The sequence below is a fragment of the Amphibalanus amphitrite genome, unplaced genomic scaffold, assembly GCF_019059575.1.
Source record: "Amphibalanus amphitrite isolate SeventyFive unplaced genomic scaffold, NRLGWU_Aamphi_draft 000209F_arrow, whole genome shotgun sequence".
NCBI classification, from domain to species: Eukaryota; Metazoa; Arthropoda; class Thecostraca; order Balanomorpha; family Balanidae; genus Amphibalanus; species Amphibalanus amphitrite.
In genome coordinates this window covers 647,924-672,353 of record NW_024881704.1, presented here as the reverse complement: position 1 = coordinate 672,353, position 24,430 = coordinate 647,924, and the positions used below count along the sequence as shown (strand labels likewise).

The 24,430-nt window shown below is 55.4% G+C and overlaps 1 protein-coding gene across 7 annotated transcripts in view; it reads left to right on the top strand.

Moving 5' to 3' along the window:
- Positions 1–22,490, top strand: part of LOC122385114 (atypical protein kinase C-like) — a 120,873-nt gene extending 98,383 nt beyond the window's left edge. For all 7 annotated transcript variants that reach the window (XM_043373116.1, XM_043373114.1, XM_043373115.1 and 4 more), the window contains one exon: positions 21,541–22,490. In XM_043373116.1, the coding sequence (XP_043229051.1) occupies positions 21,541–21,628 (88 nt within the window). In that variant the 3' untranslated portion in view covers positions 21,629–22,490. The remainder of the gene's footprint in view (positions 1–21,540) is intronic.
- Positions 22,491–24,430: the final 1,940 nt, after the last annotated feature.

Genomic DNA, 24,430 nt, shown 5'->3' with positions numbered 1-24,430 from the left:
TCCGTCTCCCCAGTCCATGCAGTGGGCGCAGTACGGTGGTGCTGACCCAGCCCCCCTACGAACCCCGCCACTGACCGACGACCGAACGTCACATCGAGCTCCGCCGCCAGCGAGCACTGAGTAGTCGTTACAGCGACAATGGCCCTCTGTAATTTAGCCGATATCCTCTCGACTCTGGGCGTTCCCAGAACTGCCGTCATGCCAGTGGATGTTTGTTGGCCACTGGTGTTAGTATTAGAGCCGTGATTGCTGACGGCAGACGCCCGGCGCCGGATCGCATTTACTGACACGACAACCCAGACCGGATCTGCTACTGGTGCCGAAATAATCCCTCCGCCGACCCTTTTTTTAGCAGTTTTCATTTCGCTAATAGTGGACGTTCGCTAGCCATGGCTCATGACTGCAAAGGAGATTACACTTTACTGCGAACCGCTCCATAAAAACGGTGACTTATATCGGCGGTCGGCCGGATCGTGACGGCCGGGCCATGTAAGGAACACGCTGCCGTACATTACTGCAGTGTCCTCGAGCGGTATTTTTCATGGCGGCCGCTGTTAGTAAACCATCGGCCGATCTCTGGGCCCGGGCCGGGTCGGCTGACCGGTTCGTGGAACACTTTTCCACTGGCACGTGAGGCCGCTGCAAATATACAGCGGCGCCGGCCGGTGGCAGCCGAGCGCTGCTGGCCCGGGTAGGGTTAGGGTGGGGGGGGGGGGGGATGGTGGGGCCGGCGTTCGAAAGGGTGGGATTGGTTCTGATAGGGGTTGCAGAAGTGTTTTCTGGCGTGGAAATGAAACGCGGCTGAACTTCGGGAGACCTCGAATTGACTATGGGTGAGGATTGAGGAATGAGTGTGGACTGAGTGACACGGATACAAGGGTGCTGACTGCTCACGGCATAGCTCTGTGACTGACGGCACTATCAGCTCGCCGATCGTCCCCGATGGTCCCCGATCGTCCCCGACCGCCAGGGAGCTCCGTATCCCCTCCACCCATCGCCCCAAAGGTCGCGCTGGACTGAAACGCTATTCCACAGGGCTGGCTGCACGGCTTCCTTCTGGCTGGGACGGCTCTCATACGTCCGTCAGTCGCCTGCAGAGGCTTAGCCAGAAGGTCAACCACCAACATGCTCGTCTCTCGTGACTTTGATCATCGGCGACCTTTAGAAAATGCCAACCTGAGCCGTTCCGGGTTTTGAGCCGTGGCGGAGGCGCGTTGATGGATTAGAACCAGCGACGTGGCAGATATTGGGTTCGTGATGACCATATATGTACAATGTGCCCTGCTGGTCTCGTCCTCACAGCTCACTACTTATGTGTTTTAATTTAAAGTGCATTGTGAGTGTATCGCATTCCCTTCCAGCACCCGGTCGCCGTTCAGACTCAAGGATGGACCAGCAGGACTCGTAGCAGGGCGGAATCGTGGCAGGGCCAGCAGCTCATGGCCGGCCGCCGCACCCCTTGCCGGCACCGTCGAGCGGCGGCCGGAGCGCTGTATTGATTACGGACGCCGCAGCTGACACAGGCCGGCTGCGGACGGTCAGGGGTCCGCACGGAGCAGAGTCCTGGAGACCCAACATGGTCCACTGAGGATCATTGCAGGCGAGCCCGAGCCGTTACAGGGACTTTGAGAGACCTGTATGGGCCCAGGCGGCTTTTAAGAGCCCCTCTCAGGTCGCTCGTTGACCCCTGAAGGGTCGTCGGAGGACCTTTCTGGATCAGATGAGGCCATCATGGGCCGGTGTGGCCTTCAGAGGTGCCTCACCGACCGTCACGGGCTATATTAGCACCTGTAATGCCCTGAGTGGTGCGCCGCTCCCCGACCTGCCATCACGCCTCCGGCGCGACCGGCACGTATCTGGCGCAGTGGCTCGTACTGTAGCGTAACCGACGCAGGCAGGCACGCGGTGGCAAGCTCGGCACAGAACAGAAGTTCTTGTGGATATTTCCAGCCCTTGCTAGGCGGCAGCTGCATCGCTCACTTGCCTTTTCCACGAGCACCCAAGACGAATCTCTCGGCAGGTGCATTTTTCGCCGTAAAAATGGTGTCCCATTTGAGTCAGCTGGGCAGCGTCGTCCCCAGTGACTGAGAAGGCGTCCGACGCGCGATCCGTCTCCGTACCTTCCAGCACGCCGGGTCGGGACGGACCGATGGATGTAGCCCGTTCATCTGGTGGGCAGCCGGCGCCGAGATCTCCCGGGCTCGGGAACACTGATCCATGTCTGACGCCCTCGGAGGGGCAGCGGGGCAGGTGGCGGCGGCGGGCTTTGGTTAGTGCCCGCGCACTGGAGGAGAGCCCGTGCATTGTCCCGAGGAGATTTTGGACGGTAAATCAATGACGTCGCTGCTGTCTTCGTAGGGGACGTTTAATGATGCGGTGTCGCTGCAATGTAGCGGTATTTTAATTGCAATCTTTTTAACGATAAATGGTTTGACCTCGAATTACTGTCAGCCTTGGCCTAGAAAGGCAGCCATGCAACTTGTTTGCGCTAAGACACTTCGTAAATTCAGCTTAATTGTCAGTGTTCCATACTTGGGTTTAGTATAAACAAAGTTGCCATCCCAGCGCTCCCCTCCCCAATATCCCGGGGTTAATTACCGCGATATCCTTTTGTGGCGCCGGTTAGCGGCTATCTCCTATCGCCCCTCTCCGCTCAATGTATGCTATACGGGCGGCACGGCCCTCCGCCTGGCAGGCGTTTATCGCCAGTGATGTCATCCCTGTATGAGTGACGGAGCGTCCCGGCTGGCACAGCGCAGTCGCCAGTGGTGTCACAGATTTTAGCCAACACGTTGTCACGGCTTGAAGTTTGAACAAAATTGCAGTGTGGGTTAAATGGACTCTGTGAAACGAAGTAACAATAATGCTGACATGTTTGATGTTCTCATTCAGCTGTCATTTTCCTAGAGAATGTCTGGAAACACATGCCTATATACCCAGCAGTAAATGCTGCGATTTTTGTCCTTTTATTAAGCCCAGAGTGTCACCACTCTGGATTGAGCCATTTAGATGGCAGCTGGCTCAATCGGAAGTGTTCCTTTTCACTCTAACTGCATTAGCCGCCTACTCAAAAACAACTCTTTACGCCCCCAGTGCCTGAATTGAGAGGACGTTGAGTGAGTTTTGAGATAGCGTATCTGCAGCGATTGTTCCAATGTGCGAGGCGCAAATCCCGGCTCAACCTAATGCCCTGGTTTCTGAGTGCTCTTTGATGTACTTTGTTGCCAGGCAACGAAATCCCGGAGACTATGTTTCTGTGAATTTGTCACTTGCAATGTTGAGAAAGAGCTTGAGTGCTGACTGCTGAACTTTTCCATTGTGGGAGAGGACATTTTGAAGGCGTTGGGACACGTCCTTGTATTTTGCGCCTCAGTGGAAAATTTACTGTCGATCTTTATAATCATGATATCGTGGTAGTCATCCATCCACGACAATCTTCCCATCGTCCCTCTGTCCCTGCTCCTGACGTCCTCCAAGTCCATCCCTTCACCTCTCGGGCGTCCCTTGCCCCGCGCTGTGGCGAAGGTCGCCGGCCGACGACAGACTGCGCTCTGTCGCTACGGAGCCGGTCTCCATAGCTCACGTGCCGCGGGCCGGTCTCCGCTGACCGCTGACCGCTCGTTCTGACCGCCGACACGCCGCAGAAGACAGACGGTCCACTGACGGCCGACAGACGCGGCTGGCCAGACCGGGACGGGGAGGCAGACAGACGGCCGATCGGGCGACCGATCCGACCGATCCGACTCCCGGTATCTCGGCGAGCCGTCCGACTGGTTTATGCCGCCGGACGGTGCCGCCGGAGCTATGGCGATGGACGGGACGCCGGTCAGAAGCGGGGGCGGGGGTGGCCATGGCGGGGGCGGGGGCGGCCGTCTGACCGGCCCGGCCGGCTGACCCGCCCCGCCCTCTTTACGGCGTGGAAAGCCCGGCCGGCGGCGGCCGTGGGGCCGGTCCGTGCCGTCACCGCCTGCACGGACGCCACATAAACAACAGCAGAGCTGCGCGCCGGCACGGCGGACGCTGGAGGCCGGCCCCTATCAGGCTGGCAGGCGACTGGGCTGGGCTGCAGCACACTGGCAGACTGGGCTGGGCTGTAACGGAATGGCAGGCTAGGCTGGGTTGTAACATGGCGGGCTAGGCTTGGGATGCTGTGGGCAGACTGGTAGCTGGACTGTGGCGCGAATGTGACCGCGCTGGGCTGGGCTGTAACAGATCGACAGACTGGGCTGTGTCTGCACTCACTGGGTCGTGGTCAGACTGACAAATCCGGTAGTGGGCGAACTGGTCAGGATGGTAGCCACTTCTGTGGCCATATCGGCAGACTGGCGGACTGGTGTCCACGGGTTACCTGGGGAAAGAAAGGTAACTGTCAGCGAATGTGTCGAGGCTGCTGGTCTGTCTGCTCAACGTGACCGACCGGGTATATGTAATTTAGAACAACTGAACATTGTGAAGAGCCGATGGGGAATGGTTAAAGAAAAGACGACACAAACTTCCTTTGAAGGAACTTTCTAGGAGAGATCAGGGGTTGAATGAGGCTGAAAATAGGAAGCAAGTGCGCAGTTCAGGCGAATCGAACAGATGCACCCGGTTTTATGGGAACAGCGCACACCTCTTGCCGTGGCTGGCGACGGGCGGTGAAACATTGCTGCACTAATAGGAAAACTTTGGCAGCAGGTTAAAATGTGGAACGGTCGGCCGCCGGCTGGAGCGGCACTTCTGAAACTTTGCCGCTGACGGGAGACGTGCCGTGTAATTGCCAAACATTCCCGGCTGGCCGAGCTGTCGGCGGCAGTGGAGGGCCGTCCCTCCGTCCCTCCGTCCCTTCGCCCTCCTCCCCGTCAGTCGTACGGAACCGGCGCCCGGCTGCCAACCGTCCCACTGTGTCAGTAACGGCCTCCTTTTTTGCCCGTCGGGCCTGTCAAGGATACGACTTATGAAAAATAGTATCGCCGATTGGAGTGACAAGCGCTCCATCGATTGTAGCCTTCTGGCCATTTTCGACCCTGGCGCTCCATATGGGGCCCGCGCCGGCCGGTCGGTTGGGAGGTTTTTCATTATTTCCTGTGGCGTGACACAGTCTGTCGCTGCTGGCTAGGACTGGGCTCCTTTGGAAGCACCTCTACGGTGACAGGGTGGACAGGATCGATCGGTTGAGACGCCGGACGAAGAGAGCGAAATGGCGCATCTGTGTGGTGTGGTTAGCCTGCTATCATCGTAATGAGTCTGACTTTTTGGAAAGGCCAGACTCAAACTAAGCATCTATGATACCCTAGGCAGTAGACTGCCTAAGTGACTGACTACCCACCCACACAGCCTCTACCATCACCGATATTGAATGGACCGATGTCGGACAACCCCGGTGACCTGCTGAGCCCACCGCCTGTCCTCTGTTATAGTCTGGTCCCCGGATCCCACGCGGGATTAGCCAGGATCAGACCAATTACGGACCGTCTGCCGAGCGTCGACCGCCGGCGGCAGAGCCGATCCCCGCTTCCGCCGGTCTGATTAGGTGTAGCCGGACTGGCCGCGGCGCCCGGAATCCGGACTGGATTAATTGCCGAGCCCTTTGAAACAAACGCCCGCCTGTCTGGAGCAGGTGCCGGCCGGCCGGCCGGTGCGAGGAAATGGAGTCCAATGTCGCCCGGTACCCGCCGCCTGCGGGCCAGCTGGAAGGAGGAGGAATTCTGTTGTCCGAGGTCAGGGGAGTGTACATCGGTGTGAAGTTGTTTTGTGACGATGTTTCCCCGCAGTGACCTACCGCATTTCTGCAGCGAGGAATTCAGCGAGGGATATTCAGTAATGAAATATACAAATTGGTTTACTGGGCTACCTCGCTGAGCCGGATCATCAGGTACAAGTCGAGTCAGCGCTGGCCTCTCTCCGAGCTGGCAGTAGAGTCATTTTTACAGCGAGCCCACTGCTACCGCTGCTGCTGTGGTCGCCCGGTATTTTACGGCGACGGCTGACGGCTTCCCGACCTCCTGATACCAGTTTCACGATCAGGCATCAGCGCGACTGGAGTTGAAATCTTGTGATCAATAGTTGCGTGATCAATAGAGGTCGTCTATCAACTGCTCGTTACAGTTGCCTAGCGGAAGGATTGTTCTGAGGCTTGATGGCATGTCCAACTCGATAGCTGGGCTCCATTTTTCTGCATTGTCTGGTGCAGAACAATCAGCAATCAGCAGTCTGACATTGATAATTTATGGGTAAACTTGTGGACTGCCAGTAAAGCTGAGATGCCAAGCTTAAAAGCACATGCCACTGACACGAGCGGGCAATTTCTGGTAGTGATAGCATCTCTGCTGTCCAAGCACAAATGTACTTTGTTGATGCACTGGCAGACTGCGGTGGTCGCTTCAAAGCCTTCGGGAAGCTCGGGCTCGTCCCGGTGCTTTCCCGTCGTCTGGGTGTGCAGGTCGAGCGGTGTCACAGCTGTCGTTTACCATGTAGCTTCTCGCCGCCGCCTGCATCAGCCGTCCCGGGAGACAGTCCCCGGCGGTCGTCGACTGGTCTCTTTTTGAGGATGTGAGACTTCTGTGTCATGTGGTCTTGGGCTTGGCTAGCGCGATGAGGGTAGCTGGAGGTAGCTTTCACCAGTCTTCGATTGATGTAGGCTGATCGGCACAAGAGCTGGTGAGGATTGGGTTCTTGAACCTCTTAAACCCTTTACGAGTATGTTGAATTTCCATCAGCCTCGACGTGTTCCGTTGGCATGATTGTTAAAATAAATTTCAGACATGAATACAGTAGGATTGTTACGGGCGACTGGTTCTCCGTAAGCCTTAACATGGTTTTGCTTGATCCTACTATGTGGAAGGAAGGTGCTGTTTTCTGTGATCCTGTGCTGATCTGAAACACCATTTGCATGCTCGTTGACCATTTACTACTTACACAAGATGGCCCTCCGGCGCGTAACACAAAAATGCTCCGAGTAACTGGACTCTGATCCGATTTTTCCTCCTCTCTGAGCGCCTTCCCCGAAGCGTCTCCACACGACGCTGGTCCGTGGGGCTGGGATCTGGTGCCGACCGGGCCGAGCGGCGGGCACCTCTACCTGCCGGGTCACGGCGCGCCGCGTTTTTCACCGAGCGAAGGCCGCCAGTCGGCACCGCGGCCGGTCTGAAGGCTGTTTGTTGGTCTGCGTTCCAGGAAAATTCAGATCACATGGCGTCTGAGCCGAGCGCGCTGCATAATCTCCGTGTTGGCGCTGTGGTGGCGGCGGCGGAGTAGAGATTGTTGCGGCGGCGGAGTAGAGACTTGGGTAGAGATAGTGACTGAGGGTGAATTCGAAGGCGGTGGAATCGCCTGCCGGCCGGATCGGCACATGAGCCGGCGCGGTCGGTCGAGAGGTCAGGCGACCCGTCAACAGATCCAGAGGTGATGTCATGGCGGTGTAGGAGATGTCCGCTGTCGGCGGGAGACGGGTGGGATGACCAGGGATCGCTATGGACCGGCCATTGGCAGGACATGGGACTGGTAGTGGCGGTTGGTAGGGTGCAGCTCGTGTATGAAACTGTGAGTGACGTCAGAGTCTGCGGGTCATCACCAACTGGTCTGACCGGTCAGCAGGCGACGGGTCACGGTGGGGCTGTTGTCTATTGTTTATTGAGGTGCTGGAGAGAACGCCGTCCCGTGTTACAGCTTCAGCTAGCTTCGCGGTCGCTAATCGAACTCAGTCTTTCGTTCACCATTAACGTCTGGAAATATGAAACGCCACCAATTACTTGCAACCGCGCGGACTTGGAGTAGGTAACCTTTTGTGTTGTTACAAACCAATGCCTAATTCTAAGTAATGTTCTATGTGCACTTTTTGAGTTTGGTGCTCGATGGTCTGCTGCTTTTCGATCATCGTCGATAACGAAAATGGTGGTATACAAAAAGATCATGCGAGATCGCTAGCAAGATCGGACTGTGCTTAAAAGTGGAGAAGGTTTTGTCCGGTCTCAAAAAAATCCACCCATCTGCCGGCGATGGATCACCTGTCTGTGCTCCGCTCGTCACCTCGCCGGGTTTTCCGTGTCGCGGTCCAGACGTCACATTTCGAGCTACATGTCGTCGGGCATCGTCTCTGTGAATTTCGACAAACAGGAAGACAGGCCGGTGATTAGACAAAAGACTGGTTCCCTCGCTCTGAGATGGTCTGTTAGGCAGTGCTGGACAATCTGTGACGCTGGCTGTTGTCTCTATGTTATCTCAATCCTTTGTGCTGATATGAAAGATGGCGGGCATCATGAAACGAATGCCAGACTGAGCAGTGACCGCCACACACATTCACAAGATAGTGAAATGAACAGAGCGTAAAGGTCGCATGCTCATGCGGCGACTTTGTGCCGAGGTATCCTGCCAAATATGTTCCAGCGTCGATGTTGTGATGTTTAGCTGACATTTGATATGCTGCCGATTTCAGCGAGTTTCGGCATTATGCGGTCGCAAAATTGAGGTTCGATGTAGCTCGGGCTGTAAATCATCCATATCGAATCGGCCGTTCAGTGATGGCATCGCTCCTGTATTTTTACCGCGTTGGCTGGATCGGCCTGGCAGGCAGATTTTGAACTTCACAAGGCGAGACGGGCGAGCGGTTTTGCGGGAACACCTACAAAACACACATATCGGACGCCTGATAATCGTCTTAGGTAGAGTGTCGCTTTGAGTGCGCCCGATTTGTAAACGGAATCAGGCACTTCACAGGTGACCAATGGGTATTGCAAGAGCTGTTTCAGTAGATTTACGCCCGCAAGGCACGAGCTCTTGTACTTTTTTATCTAGTGACTATTAGTGAGTTTGTTATGTAAAGGATATTAATGCGTTTTCTTGGGTGTCGTACAACGACCATACCTTCCTGAAAATTGTGAGGTACCTCGCTATTTGCCAACAGGATCTTAGTGGAGAAATCCGTGTCATATAATCGGATGGAAAATGCGAGTGCGGATATCGATATTTGCACCAACGAAGGTCTCCTCGCAATAAAATGCACCTCGGAGGTCGTTATCTTGTGTATTCGTATCCTTTTTCCGCTGGATGAAAATATTACCCTCCATGCTTTTCATTTGATACGACGCAGTTACTAGGTAGATTGCTTATGAAATTACTAAGTTGCTATGTTTCTTATGTTGTGCTAGTTTCTTCTGTGGGATGATAAGTCAATAGTTTGTGTCCAACATTGAGCCGTATGGTTAACAGCATCGCATTTCAAATAGCAGTAACGTCCTCTCATATGTTCAGTGGAAAGTGTTCGCACGTGCCTCTGGGCTCTCCGAGATCACGAGCGGGCTGCTGGCGCCAGGGTTATTGCATTCGGCCCGGGCGTCCTTGCTCTCATAAGCTCGTTGAACATTTAATATTGCAAAATATTGCCATTGACATTGGCAGTGGTCGTTCCATTCGACCCGTCTGAAAATGCTTTCGGCGGCAACCCGACCCAGGGAGCGGCCGGCCGTCAGTCTCATTTCCGTTCTCTGGAATCCGTGCTACTTTGATGATGAAAGCAACTCAAGTAACAGTATCATCACGCTGTCGGCCCGGCTGAATTATGCATTATGTGATGTTCCTCTGAGACGGGCTCTGTGAAATAGCTCCGCTCTGGAAATGTCGTACATTTGAAACATTTTCAAACGCCACCCAGTGAATGGCGGCCGGGGGTTTTATGGCACAGTCCGCAGACGTGCCATTCAGACTGTGGCCAGTGTAATAAGTTTCCGGATAAATTTAGTCGCCGGATGGCCGCTCCGGGTGGCTGGGCCCGGAGTCCGGAGCGTCTGCTGCCCGGGGACAATCTGGCATGGCTGCAGCAAAGGGACTCGTGGGACTGCCGCCAGTTCAAAGATGGTGAAGTCTGGGCTTCCTAGCTCAGTGTGTAGTGACTTAGTCTTCAGTGTAACACTAACATAATGCAACACAAACGTAACAGGATGTAGTGCAGTGCGATAAGAGCTTAACGGGGAATGGTCTGTAACCCGACGGGAACTCTGGTGGTGTCCCACTACCCCCCCCCCCCCCTTACCAGGGACTTTACTGGTTACCAGACTGGGCTGACGGGACTTTGAGACTGGGACTGTGTGGACCGGCGTTGAGAATCCAGGCAATCCTTTACTGGGAATCTGAAAAGTAATGTAAGTTGGACTGATAATCCACTGGTAAATTTGCCGCGGGCTGCGGATGGACGATCGATCCTTTCCTTCTCCAGCCAAATTTGATCTATCTGAGTTAAGGTCTACCAGCAAAATTATCAGTGCGACCAAGCAACTCAAATAATCACGTTATCCAGTGGCTCAAGATGTCCAGCATATTTATACCCTCGTCGAATAGAAGCTCATCAAGAAGTCCACTTACAGCAATTGCGTTCAGTATTTCAGAGCCATTCATGGTGATATTTCAGAAAAATGACACTATTATGGCAATTCCTAAAGATTCGGAACGGACCTCGGACATTTTACATTTCCAAATGGGTGCGCAGTGCGGACAGTAACAAATAATGATTACTGGCCCCGGAGACAGACAGCGGAAGCGACTGATGACTGCGTCAGATCGAAACGGGCCGTCTTCATCGCCAGCCAGTGACGTCTCTGGGAAATATCCACGCAGAATGACACGCCCGGCGAGTCCAGACAGGGAAATTTGGTGAACCGCTCGGGCGATTGGCACTCGCTCATCATATAATGGCATGTGACCCGAGTGGAACGCGCCGCTGGCCCGGAGCTGCTGGCCCGGAGCTGCTGGCCCGGAGCTGCGGCCCGGAGCTGCGGCTCGGAGCTGCGGCCCGGAGCTGCTGGCCCGGAGCTGCTGGCCCGGAGCTGCGGCTCGGAGCTGCTGGCTCGGAGCTGCGGCTCGGAGTAGTTCTGGTGGCCGGCCGTGCCGTGCTGAGCTCAGCGGGTCGGGACGCGGCCAGACGACCTGTGACCGGCCTGTTGGTTTGTTTGTGTAGTGCCGACCGTGGCCCGGCTGAATGGCTCTGTTTTAGCGGTCTGGCGCAGATCAGGGGCCAGTCTCCAGCCGCGGACGGCGATGACTCAGACCGCTATGAAGCCCCAGACGACAGGCGATGGAACAGGGCACCGCCTGGTTCACGATGAGGCACCTTCTGGCTGGCCATGAGGTCAAGCTTCTGCTTCTTGAACGGTTGTTCCTCTGTATTCTTCGGGATGCCTTGATGACTCGATGCAGTCCCGTCTTCCATTTCTATTGTTTCTTTTGCACACATCCTTTCCGGGCTCTGCCGATGTTTTTACATCTGGCGTGCCCATGACGCCCGTGCTCCGTGCGTTTCAACGTCTGTGCGCCGCCCCAGCCTGGTCTGCCGCCTACCATCTATCCACAATCCACATGTGTGTCGAGCTTTGGGCCCATAGTCAGCGAGCGCCAAGCAGCTTGGCGTCTTGACGCCAACTCCCAGTGCTCTCACTTTTCCGTCAGCTCCCTCTAATGCCCTGAAGACGGACTTGTCGGGGAGTGGGAGGGGACGTAATCCCTCCTGAGGTGACAGGTCGCTAGAGCAGCTGGTGACCTCGTGGTAGACCTTCGAGGCTGGTGGTAATGTGACGGCTGTGCTGACTGTACTGGTCGACTGGTGGTAAATTTCATTTGGGAGTTAGTGTGGAAAAGATATGCACTTGGCTGTTGTGCTACGAAAAAAGACGCACAGGCTGTCGACCGCACTTTTGTAGTGCTTTGCTTTGCTTCATATCATACAACCATGTGTGAATATGAATATAAGGGAGTGCCGAGTAGGGCTTAACGTGCCTTTCTAGCATATCATAGTGAAAGTGTTCGACGAACTGTGTGTAAGGGTACGCATTTTTACATGTTTTTTGGACACTGTCACAGCGATATTAATAGTTACTCGGCTACTTCTAAAAGCGTTGCCGGGTTTCAAGAAGCAAGCAGTTTCAGCTATTCATGTCTGACCTTGCCTGTCCTGACCAGCATCGCCATCAAGCGAACACTTGCGGAAATTCCCTGTTAGATAATTTCGGCCGCAGAATTGCTGGCTCCCCTCAGCCTCGCCAATCCTGTCGTGTAGGGTCATCTTTCATTCCATCAGCGCGGTATTTTCGCTCTTATGGACGTGGCATTTTTCCTAGGCGCTTTCAGCGGCTCAAAAACTTGGGACGGATTCGCATGTCAGCCCTCCAGGGCTTACGACGGCGTGGCACGGTAGGCTAAAAAATAACAAGAGCGTGTTACATTTGCGCGAAATTTTAAATAGCGCCGTAAATATAACGAATGCTTCCCACCTAAGTGGAGCTTTGCTGACGTTATCTCGTCTTCCGAGGATTTATTTACTTTCAAGCATTTTGTGCTGTTTATGTGGCACGAACTGAACTCACCCCGGACAGGCAGCTTTTGTCTATTTTTCCCGGCGTTCCGCGCGGCGCGGTATTCAGTTTAGGCGCACATTATCGGTCTGAACGGTCGCGACGCGACGAACCCCGCCCGCGTGTGTAAGGCCCAAGGTCATGGGCGCTTTTTATGCTTTCAGTCAGCGTACGATGTTGTCCGGGACGCCGGGCTGGGCCGGCGTCGGTGCCACTGACAGCATCTCCGGCCGGCCCGGAGCGTCTCTGAGCGTCTCGGGGAGCGTCGCTCGGTATTCAGTGTCGTTTTGTCGCCGGTGGCCGGCCGAGACGGGTCCGGGATGGACCCGGGACGGACCGGCGCAGAGTGGCGGGCCTGTCACCCGTGAGAAACGGGATCAACGCGAGCGACAGCCGTGACAGCGGCGCTTTGTGACCGCTGACCGCCTTCCTCCGTCCCCCTCCGCCTCCCCTCGTCCTCCCCGTCGCCCCTCGCAAATGCTCCCATCGACGCGACCACGCAGCTGTTGGGCGCACCTCGTGGTGTCAGCAGCGCTTTGACGAGTCTGCCTAAAAGACCTCGTCGTGGTCGACGGAGTGACGAGCGCCACTGGACGGAGTGCACCATGTGGCGCTGGTCCCGTCGGAGCCACGACGCGTTCTCGACCGGTCTCAATCAGAAACCCAGCTGTCTTTTCCTATTCAAGTCAAACATTTCCAATGTCCATGCCATGCCACCAACATATGGGGGCTCGCATCTCATCAGTTCTTTCCACTTCGGAGCGGCCTATGCACTCCTCTTTATGTATGGTGGTTTGCACTGTTCTCGATTCCCAGCCCACGACCCAGCGTCTGCCTAAGTCAGCTACACCGTCGTTCCCGTCGACGACGGAGAACCGGCGGCTCTGTCGACGCGTCGTGAGCCGGAACCGAGTCTGGCCGGCCGGCGAGTCGTTGGCAGACGCCGCTGCCGCCTTCCGGGGGGCGCCGCGACGGCTGAGCGGTGTCACTGCCACTGGCACCGGTACCGGGCCCGGCCGCGCCACGACCGAGACGGGACGGGACTCACCGACAGAGTCCGCTGATACACTCCCCGACCGACTGTGATCGAGACTTACCCCTGTCACGGAACAGCGAGCGGCGGGAACCGAATTTAGGTGGCTGCGAATGCGATATGTGCATTGTCAGGCGGCAGGTGGAAATTTGGTGGGTAAAGTGGCAAGTTATCTCGTCAGGTGACTCATGACATACGTCCTTGCGGCGTTAGCGAACGTACTAGACTGCCTGACTGACTGGCCAGTTGGGCTATCTAGTTACTTGTATGCAGTTGGTCTGGAGTTTTCTAACCGTCTTTAGTGAGTGCACCTTTTCCCGGTCTGCGGTTTACGATCCGGCTCTGATCGCGTTTGGCAGCGTAGCGTGGCGCGACGGCTGGGGGAGACGGAGACGTCGCAACCAGGAACGGCTCAGGCGGCTCGCTATCGTTTCCAGAATCTGCGAGCTTCATACAGCCAGGCGTCTTCCGTGAAACCGGCAGCTGCTGGACATGTGTGCGACTCGGTTCGCGGAACGTGATCGGAATACACTCCTCACGTCCATCAGAATCTCGGACGGGGTAGACGCGACAAGGAACTCGGCCTTTGCAAGGCTCCTCTCTGAGCTGTGTCTGGGTTTTCACGTTTGCAGACATCGAGGATTATGTGTCGTCTCGTGTGCTATTCTTCCTGGTCCACTTCTCTGCTCGAACGGTTTCTAACCGAGCCTTTTGTGTGACAAGAGTGCATACTTGCATGCACTGAAATCAAGATAAGGGTTGACTACGGCTACTTTATGGCCTCATCCACCTTGGTCGGGCTCAAAAAGCGGCACACTGTCCAACGTATTGCCCCTAGCCGTCAGTCACTAGCCTGTCGTTTCATGGAAGAGGACTTAGAACGCCGAGACTTATTTGGCGTGAGGACCTGATCGTTCTCCCAGTAACGTTGGTCGAATAATTTAGTGTTCTCTTCGTAGCTTGAAAAGATTCTCCGGAAACATCATCCAAACGCTCTCCCGGTAACATTAGCCGAACACCAATCCGGTAACGTTCAGTGTCGCTAATTTGTTCATTCCCGCGGCTTTGCTGGAGATTCGCTCGGCTGTCCAAATCCATGGCTGAGGCTTTAGGTCGTGTCCTGGGTGCTGTGTTCCTGTCTCCGTGCGCCCTTCTCATCCCCGAGTCGGCCTGCGGCGTCCTGGCTCGGTAATGAGATCCGTCCGAAGGCGTTAGTTCCGCCGGCCCGTCGGCGGTCCGGGACAGCCGGAGGTCGCTCTGAGACGGGCTCAGGGTCAGACGCGCCCGCCCCGAGTCCCGGGACGCTGCTCAGGGGAGAGGATTAGTCGCTGCCAGACCCCAGTCGGTCCCGACGGATGGGCGAGGTCAGACGCCGACCGCTGGACACGCCCGGACCCGCCGGATCCCCGAGCGGAGAGTGTCACTGGGTCAGCCCGCCAGCCCTGCTGCACCACCGCAGAGCCTTTCTCTCGGTGACGCCCCTACGACCATCACCCGATCGCCATTTCGACCTACTTCGAGACCCGCTGGAGCGTAAAGGAATGTTGCAAAATGCCTGATGGGAATCTTGCCAAAAGTTGTTTATGCACGGCGCCACAATATCATCGTGATGGAGCTGCTGAAGGCCGGCCGTCCCCTCGCCAAGTCGTTAGGCGGTGCCCCTCTACCCGGGCTCCATCTCGCGGTTCATTTGCCCGTTGAGCCGCTGTTAGTTTTCGGTCACGAAGCCCGCTGGCTCGAAGTGCTGCCGTCATGGCGGCGACCCACCGCCGCGCCGGCCGCGGAACGCGGTCCGCTCACCAGCCGATCAATCACGTGCCACAACAATCGGCGTCTGAGCGGACGATGACGTCATGGGTGACCCCGGACCGCCCCCACCCCGTCTGTCCGTCCGTTTGGGGAGGCGGCCACACCGTTTTGACTACTGTGGCTGCCCCAGTGTGTTTGGCGAAGGGATGGCTACTGATGTTATGATGCTACTGTTAAGGTGCTCGTTTCTTTGGATGTTGATTTTTGTAGTGGCTGGCTAGTCGGTTTGCGGTTTAAGATATTGCTTTGAACAGGCCCGCAGTTCAGTGACTGCCTTCCTGTCCTTTCATCTTGGTTGCAACACGGTTCCATGTCGACTCCAAAGTGCTCCTTTGCTGTTTTTTTTCTGCTGCTCCCGGCTCCCCCCAGGGGGCTGACATTGCTGTTGGTAGGCGCTGTTGTTGACTGGCTGTTGGTTTGCAAAGTTACCAGTCCATCCATCTGTTCTCAGGGGATAACGACCACAGGGTACAGGCATGAGCTCCCGATTGATGGGTACACGGGTTGTGGACAAGCGGCGGGTCGCGGCTTATCGGGGAGGTAGCAGGACCCACGTCGTGACGGCGGCAGATCCCTGGACGGGCGGCACCACGACCGTCTCTGGGTGGCTGTGTAAGAGGACACGGCGAGGAGTTGTCAGAATGTCATGATTGCCTTTCAGTACCAACACAAGCTCCCATCGTAGACAAGTTGTTTATAAAAGTGGCATCAGCAAAGTCTCTGCAAGCCTTAAGGCATTTGGTCGGTGATGTCAGCTCTCTACTACGTCGTTCTTTGCCGAGAAGCTTTTAAGACGTTCCATGGTTCTGTCCTGAATGTTTGCGTGACATCTGAGGGCTCCCATTCAGGGCCTCCCGCGCCCGAACATCCGCTAATTTCATCGATCCCGTCAACCTCCAAAGCTGCAGACCACATGTGGCCATTTGTTCTCCAAATTCCTTCACGAAATCATCGGTCACCGATGTTAAGTGAGGCCTCGGTGGCCGATGTATCGGTTAATAAGGATTCCGTGATCGGTCTGTCGGTAATCCGGTGGGCTTTACGTGTCGGCGGCTGTTGCCGTCCGCGGAGACGTAGGCTGACCCGCTGCTGGTGGTCCGATACGGCGACGCTTCGTCACGAACGACAGGGGTGTCCGCTGTCGAACGACAGGGGTGTCCGCTGTCCGAAACAGGCTCGCAGAAATCGGGAGCCGTGCGGGGATCGGCGGCTCTGACTGACTGCGAGGTCACGCCTGGGGATCGTTCGGGGTTGGCCAAGATAGCTATAAAGGCACATTGGTATCTGGACTCCGCCGGGAGAGATTGGATGGAGACTGAGCTGAGATGGCTGTAGTAAATTGTATCTATCGCGGTAGACCACACCTCCATCCCAGATTCCTCCCGAATTTCGTCACCTCTCTCGGCGAGCCGTGCCAGCTCTCCTTCCGACCTTCCCGGGCCGGCGGGGAGCGGCCGCTCGGGGCGCCGTCGGCTGACGGGCCGGATCCGCTGCAACACTGCCACTGGGCGGCGGCCGTCCCCTGGAAAACCCCGGCCCAGCAGCGGCGCCACTCGGACCGGGCCGCCTGATGGATGGCCGGTCGCCCGAGAGGCGGGACGGGCCGGCCGCGCGGCTCGGGCGGCGCCCCGACCGAGCACTCAACCGGGCTCGGCGCTGAACGGCCCGACTACACCACCGCGCAACCAGCACGTCGTCTGACCGTCTGATCAGCAAACTGTCTGACCGGCAAACCGTCTGATCGTCTGATCGCTCCTCAACCAGGCACTCGGAGGCTGTGAACTGAAGCGTCCTCATACTCGTATGTAGACTGTGGCAGTTGGTGTGTTTTGGGTAGACTCCAGGCGCCTTGGTCTCTCAATATAGAGGCTGATACCGTCCAGCAGCACTGTCTCAGCGACTGCCAATGTCCGGCAGCACTGTCTCAGCGACTGCCACCCTCCAGCAGTGCTGTCTCAGTGACTGCCACTCTCCAGTAGTGCTGTCTCAGCGACTGCCATTCTCCAGTAGTGCTGTCTCAGTGACTGCCACTCTCCAGCCGTCTCAGCGACGGCCACTCTCCAGCAGCACTGTCTCAGTGACTGCCACTCTCCAGCAGCACTGTCTCAGTGACTGCCCACTGTCCAGCAGCACTATCTTAGTGACTGTCGCTGTCCAGTAGTGCTGTCTCAGCGACTGTCACTCTCCAGCAGTGCTGTCTCGGTCACTGTCGCTGTCCAGTAGTGCTGTCTCAAGTAGTGCTGTCTCAGTGACTACCATTCTCCAGCCGTGCTGTCTCAGTGACTGCCATTCTCCAGCCGTGCTGTCTCAGTGACTGCCACTCTCCAGCAGTGCTGTCTCAGCGACTGCCACTCTCCAGCAGCACTGTCTCAGTGACTGCCACTCTCCAGCAGCACTGTCTCAGTGACTGCCACTCTCCAGCAGCACTGTCTCAGTGACTGCCCACTGTCCAGCAGCACTATCTCAGTGACTGTCGCTGTCCAGTAGTGCTGTCTCAGCGACTGTCACTCTCCAGCAGTGCTGTCTCGGTCACTGTCGCTGTCCAGTAGTGCTGTCTCAGTGACTGCCACTCTCCAGCCGTGCTGTCTCGGTCACCGTCGCTGTCTGTCCGTCCGTCCGTCCGGCAGCTCCGGACAAACGCCCCGCCCCGTACCTGTTGCCGGGCGTCGGCCGGAGTCGGTGTGATTGACGCCGATATTGACTGGGCAAAGACCGTCTGTTGGCCGTGCACTCTGGGTGTTAGCGGGCGTCCCTAGTCACCCTGACGATGGCTCGGACTGCCGGGAGGTAGCAGCAGGGTGCTCACAGTTGCGGCTGTATTTATTGCTGCTGCACGATGGATGCATATGCCGTTATTGATGTTGCTGCATGCCGCCATGCTGGCTTGCTTAGAGCTCTGTACGGACGCCCGCGGTTTTGGTTCTCTGTCACCTCTGCATGAAGAATGGCGACTATAGAGCCTGCCTTGCCCCGGTGTTATGGGCGAGAGGAGACGATGATTGGGTTTTTAGGACACCTCACTCTGACGCCTGTAACCAAGCAGCGGTCCAGCTTTCACGGCTGGTCCAGCGGTAGTGGTGCTGATATATTTTATGGAGTCTGCAGTAAAGTGGGCAAATGATTACGGCCGCCGATTCGGGTCGTATACTGCATACATCACATGCAGCTACATCCGAAAGTGGCTTTTTATGACAGAAATTAGCGGAAAAGTGGCCCCTGGCGTGCCGGTGGACGGTTTTTCAGGCTGGCGTTGGAAGGTGTGCTGCCCATTTCCCGGTTGTTTTACGTCGCTAAAATCATTCGGCAGATCGCGGTATCGTGAGCGGTGTATTGTGAATTCAAACACGCCTTTCAATGCGTCAATGCGGTCGGTGGTTGCATAGGTCAGTAAATTCGTCATGAACGAGGCCATTTACCGGGATATTTCGTGAGTTGATGGGATGAACAGGGGATTATCCGTCGTAGCCAGGGGGTACCACTTGGTATTCAGTGTTATGGGGCCTTTTGCGAGTCTGTTGACCAAGGACAAATGCTTATCCACTGAGGGCACCATGGAGCGCCCATGTTGAGACTAGAGACGTCGAATGCGTCATATAGGTACCGGTTTTATTATTCGATACGTTTTATAAGTCATCGGTAGATAAATAATAATTGTTTTTGCATGAGGTAGGCTGGTCATGCTGCAAACTTCGGTGGGCAAACGCAACGCGACTTTATTTGGTGGTACTATGAACTCTAATAACCGTTATAACTGATCAGTCGTTACGCTCGTGGTCTGGCATCTCTTGCTGTCTTTACATCTGAGTCCAGGGAGGGTTAGGTAGCAACCTTAGTACCGTAACAGGCCCCTATCTCAGGACCCCAGTAATGCCTCCTGCTGCTTCCCTTTCCGGAAGGTGCAGCAGACAGGAGCCAGTTCCGTTCTCTCGGCAGCCGGTGTGACCGCACCTTCCAAACATCACTGGCGGGATGCGTAACGATGTTTTGCCGGCGCGCAAAACCAACAGCGCACGCCACACGTCTATTTTCCTTTGCGACCTCCCGGCTGCGTGTGTCTCTCCTCACTCTCTGTTCTCTCTCCCTCCCATCCCTCTTCCGTCGACATCGGATACTGTGGCTGGGGAGCGACGACAAAAAAGGTCCCGCCGGCATTAGCACGAGGCGTTTTTTGCTCGTCAGTTGTAATCGATTTTTTGTTCCCCCTCCACCCGCGCCGGCCGGCGCCGGATCGTTAATCATGACTGGACGAAGCCGACGGCCTCCGCTGCTTTTTGTCCCAGTTTTTGTTTCGGTTTTTGCAGCGCTTTTTGCACGTCCTGTCTCTGCTCGCGCACGGGGATTTTTTACCTGTGCGGTTTTTGTTTGGGTTTTTGCTGTGGGCGTGCAGTTTTTGCTGCGGTTTTTGCGCGTGCGTTTTTGTGTGGTGGTCCGTCTCAGGGGCAGTCTGCGCCGCTGACCTTGGTGGGCGCAGATGGCTGGCGCGGGGGACGCGACGTGCTGGAACGGACGGCGGGGAGGGCGAGCCGCGGCCCCTGAGCCGCTCGGGAACCCGACCCGCCGAGCTGCTGGGACTGACAGTTTTTTTCCTCCTTTGTCGGCTTCCCACATGCTCCCTCTGGCTGAAAGGCGGTGAAGGTCAGGCGTACTCGGCCTGAATGCCTGCGAAATGAGACTCGTCGAAACGGTTCAGCAATCGGTAGTGTTCGACGACTATGAAGACATAGTTGCGTTCAAATTAAGTTTGAGACGGCTCACGTTTTCTGTATTCCTATCTGAAGTACTTGGAGTAAGGAACAATTTTTTAAGGTTAGTAAGCCTAAGCACACCTCATACAACAAGTACGACATTCAGGAGAATAGACGGGCAATAGGCAGGTTTTACTTATATAGTCGATAGGGCCATCTCGTGCAATTAAACCTCCAAAGCTGCTTCCCCCAGCAGCGCTCCCTGCCCGGTCAATGACGCTGCTTTATCGTCGTTTTTGCTCAATCTCCATCCCAGCTAAGTGCTGTCTGATAAAAAAACTCCCCCACCCATCGTCGAACGCTTCCTGGCTGCTTCATGCCGCCAGCATCCTGGGTAGTGCCCCGAGTTTTTGTGAGCTGCGCGCATGTCTCGGGGCTTTTCACCTCGCCGTCTGGCGTTTTTACGTTATTTTTTCCCGGTTGTCGATGCAAGTTTTTGTCCTCGGTTGGATGTCGGGCGTTGTTTTTTGCAGGCTGGGTTCATGAACGGTCGAGCCTGGCTTCGGGGTAGGTCTCTGACCTCTAGCGGTCTCCAGGCACAATATCTGCTCGTCTGGGGAGTGGGGCAGTAAGCCCGTGATCCGATGGCTCTAACTCTAATGTATTGTGTCTCTGATGGTTTGTGATAAATTGAACGTTATGTTGATGTATCTGTAATCTTGTATCAATGCTGACCGGAATTTTTTTTATGTGGCTGTGGAGCTACCTCATACTGCTACTATGGCCGTAAAAAGCAAAGCTGTCACGCTAAAACGTGTAGCTTAATGTTTCTCTTCAAACCTGTTTTGCATTGTGGATGTGAATGCTGGATTTTCGAGGCTGGAGCATTTGATGGGACAATCTCGATGCGTTATTCTTTTACGTTGCCGTGCTGAACACATACTCAAACTTTTGCGTTTGTTCGTGATTCGTGATATCACCGGTAACGATCCTGAAGTTACAAACACTTGACCATCGAATTCGTGATCGGAACACCAATTTCATATTAGTGTTCAATTGCACTCGCGTTGCCAGTTGTTTCTTAATTCCGGCAAACCGTGCGCTTCGTTGTCGCTTTCCATGTCTGTTGTATGTTTGCCCTAGTCGCGTAGCTCCTCTGGTTACGACCATTTAATGTAATTAGCTCTCTGCTCAGTGTCTGTCTGGTGTGCTGTTATCCCGGTTGCTATCCCGATTAATTTGTACGAGTGTTCAGCATGTAGCTGTGCATGGTTTTGCAGTAGTTGTTACCGGTAAGGTGTCCACCATTGCTGCACACCCGTCCCGGCGCTGTTGTTCACATATCGGTGACAGCTGAGGTTCGATAGGGTGATCTGAGTGCCGACCTCAGCACAAAACGAGGCGGGTAGTGTGAGCCCCCCCCCCCCCCCCGGACGTCTGGAGGTGGGATCTGAACCGGTAGAGGTCAGGGTCACCAGTCTGATCATGACCGATCTGAGACGTCTGGGGATCGGCAGTATCGGTCGCAGGGTGTATCAACCCGATCCGCCGCGGGGCTATCGAAGGCCGGTGTCTATGTATAACCCCGGTGCTGACGGCTCGTTGTTGATGTCTGCCGGGTCGGGTGTGTGTTCCGTATTTAGGGAAGATTGGGTGTCCCGGAGTGCTGACCGGACCCTATCCGTCTCCGTTGCAGGAAAGTGATCGACAAGATCGACCAGAGCGAGTTCGAGGGGTTCGAGTACGTGAACCCGCTGCTCATGTCGATGGAGGACTGCGTCTAGCGTCGTGCGCCGCGCGCGGACGGAGACGGGGACGGCACCGGCGGGCGACACGACGGGGCCGGCCGGCCGGCGGCCTGCCACAAATCGGACGAGCGAGAATTGGACGGCGGCGGGCGGTGATCGGACGCCCCGGGCCGCCGCCGTCGGCCAGAGACGGCGCCCGGGCCGTTTTAGCCTTTTACACTGCGACGCGATTCCTTTAGACCCGTTGATTTTTACATGAAGTGCGCGCCCGGGCCGGCCGGGTGGGAAATCTGTTACGGATGGTGTTGGCGTGTTGGTATTGGCGTGTCGGTGCGAGCCGTGGCTCCGGCGCCGATCGTGTTATGCCTATGGACGTGCAGCGTCGGCGGGTGCTCAGTAATGGTGCGAGAAATGGAGGTACCTCTCTCTGTTTCGTCACGATCAAATTGTCCGACTACGGCAGCTAATAGCGCACGCCGCTCCTGATCATTCCAATGTGTATACATATTAGTTAAGTTTGATTAAGTGAGGCTTTTCCGGATAGCTGCATTCCACTAACTGCGTAGGTGTTTGAGAAATTGTCTCACTAAATTCCTCTATATTTATGATAGCGGCTCTTAGGCTAAAGCTTTTTTATCTAGGCTGGTTATAGTTGTCATGTGTGAATGCGCGAAATGGCACTATTGTGCTGGGCTTTTTTGCCCACGTGTTTCTACTTAGTCCATACGCTCGCGGCGCGCCGCGGTGCGTGCCTGCGGCGGCGGCGGCGGGCAGGGGCAGCTGTGGCGCGCCCCGGCGGTGCCGCTGTCTCAAATCGCTCCGGTCGGCAGACACTGGCGGCCGGCGCCGTGCGCTTCTCGGCGTCTGGGCAAGGTGATCAATAAATCTTTTATGAATTTCCGCTGTCTCTCGGAGCCCGGGGTCGCGGCGGCGGGTGGGTCTGACAGGTAATTCGGACTGACTGGGTTCGCGTACCTGCTCCTGACACGCCGCGCTGTGGAAGCTCGGACTGCTGCCCGTCCGACTGCTGAGTATGTTCAGTCGAACAGAGTCACTGGGTGGCTGATAAAGTTCACAGGGTGCCAGTGACATGTTGTCGACGGAAATTTTGTCTATTATGAACAGGTACTTGCATCATTCTCATCTGTAAGTGACTGCCACCTCACTGGATTTCTGTGTAAACAGCTTGGACAAGGCTTCATAAATATGCACTTTATTTTATGTTGCGTTGTGTCCCGGATCTTTGGATGTTGATGTGCTAACTTTTTGGAAAACCCTAGCGCTGTTTCAGATGGTTTCACACTTGCTGGAACTTTTGCACAAATTATGTATCTTTGAAATTATCGTTGTAGTTGAACGGCTGGCTATTATGCATTCATTTCAGTTCGCTGTATGCTAGGCTTTTTGCAACACGGTTGATAGTTGGATGCCCTTGAAGAATGGTGCGTTTTCTCATCACCCGTTACTTTGCTGCAATTTTTCAATGACGTCTCATCGGAGCATTGTCCAGCCCACGTTTTTATTTTATTGTTACTGCCGCAGTGGCTTTACCTTGTTACTGTTGAGTGTTGATGCACCACAACGCCCTGATGTGGATCCGCTTAGCGCAGTCGCCAATGATTTCCCGATAAGCGGCTGGCTGTGCGGCTCGTCCATCAAGCGTATCATGGTCGCTGAGCCTGGGCTGACGGCGGCCAGCCTGATTTTGTTTGTCCTCTCATCATAATCCATCACGGTTTCGATGCTGCGCAAATCACAGTCGACACGGAATCCATATGCCACACCAGAGCCGTGGCCTGCTGGGGATCACCTCTGCCAGAGTGTGGAGCCAACCGTGCCGGAAGAGCGCGACTGACGGGCCACAAAGCTGGTGTCTTTCCACGAAGCTCGCTGGGGGGGGGGGGGGGGCGGTCCGCCGAGGAGTTGAGTGGGGGGGGGGGGGCACTGGGTCTGTCGTTCTCAGAAGTGTCGCTGACAGTTTCCTCACACCACGGATCGAGCGGGATGTCTGAGAACTTAATTTTGATAATTTTATAATTACGGTAAAAAATGAACGTTTTCACCGGTCAAAGTATTTTTTTTTTTTTTAGAAATACCCGCAAGTTGATGCCGGCTACCTACATATATATTATGTCAGGTCGGTTAAGGTCGATGCCGGAGGTCGCATTTTTTTCGATTTTTGGCAGTTATCGATATATTTTAACGACCCATAGCTCATGAGTGTGAATTGCGACCAAAAGCGATCAGCTTTTAATTAAGATCCGTACCTAAAGTGTAGGTCGTAGAAAACACCCTTGCGAGGGCTAAAAGTTCGCCTAACTCAGAAGAGATGATCTTTTCCTTACTCAATAACAGTGATTTCATCTCAATTTATCTGAGTCCGGTGGCTTCCAATCCAACTTTTGAACGGACCACTCTAAGAAGTGGACTTGGGAATGACTTTCGAGTTCGTATTGAATAAGTTCCGGGCCTATCTGGATACGACTGGAGGAAGCGGGCAACGACGAAAATTGGTTAATAAAGTATATTCCCGCCGAACATAGGAATATGACAGAAATACAACATACTCTTTCAGTTACGTAGACGATACGCTCGAAACGGGTTCCAATGGGGGAACCCCCCCCCCCCCCACACACACACACACACACACACACGCACACCGACCTTCGCCACCCCTCCCGGTGACTCCCGGAGTTTCCCCAGAAGGGTCGAACTCGTACTCGGGACCCCTCTTGGTCCCGACCCAGGCCTCCCCCCCCCTGCCCTTTCAGGTCACCACCGAGACACCAGCTCGTCTCCCGGCTGACCGGATCGAGGTATGACGTCAGCGCCGGCCAG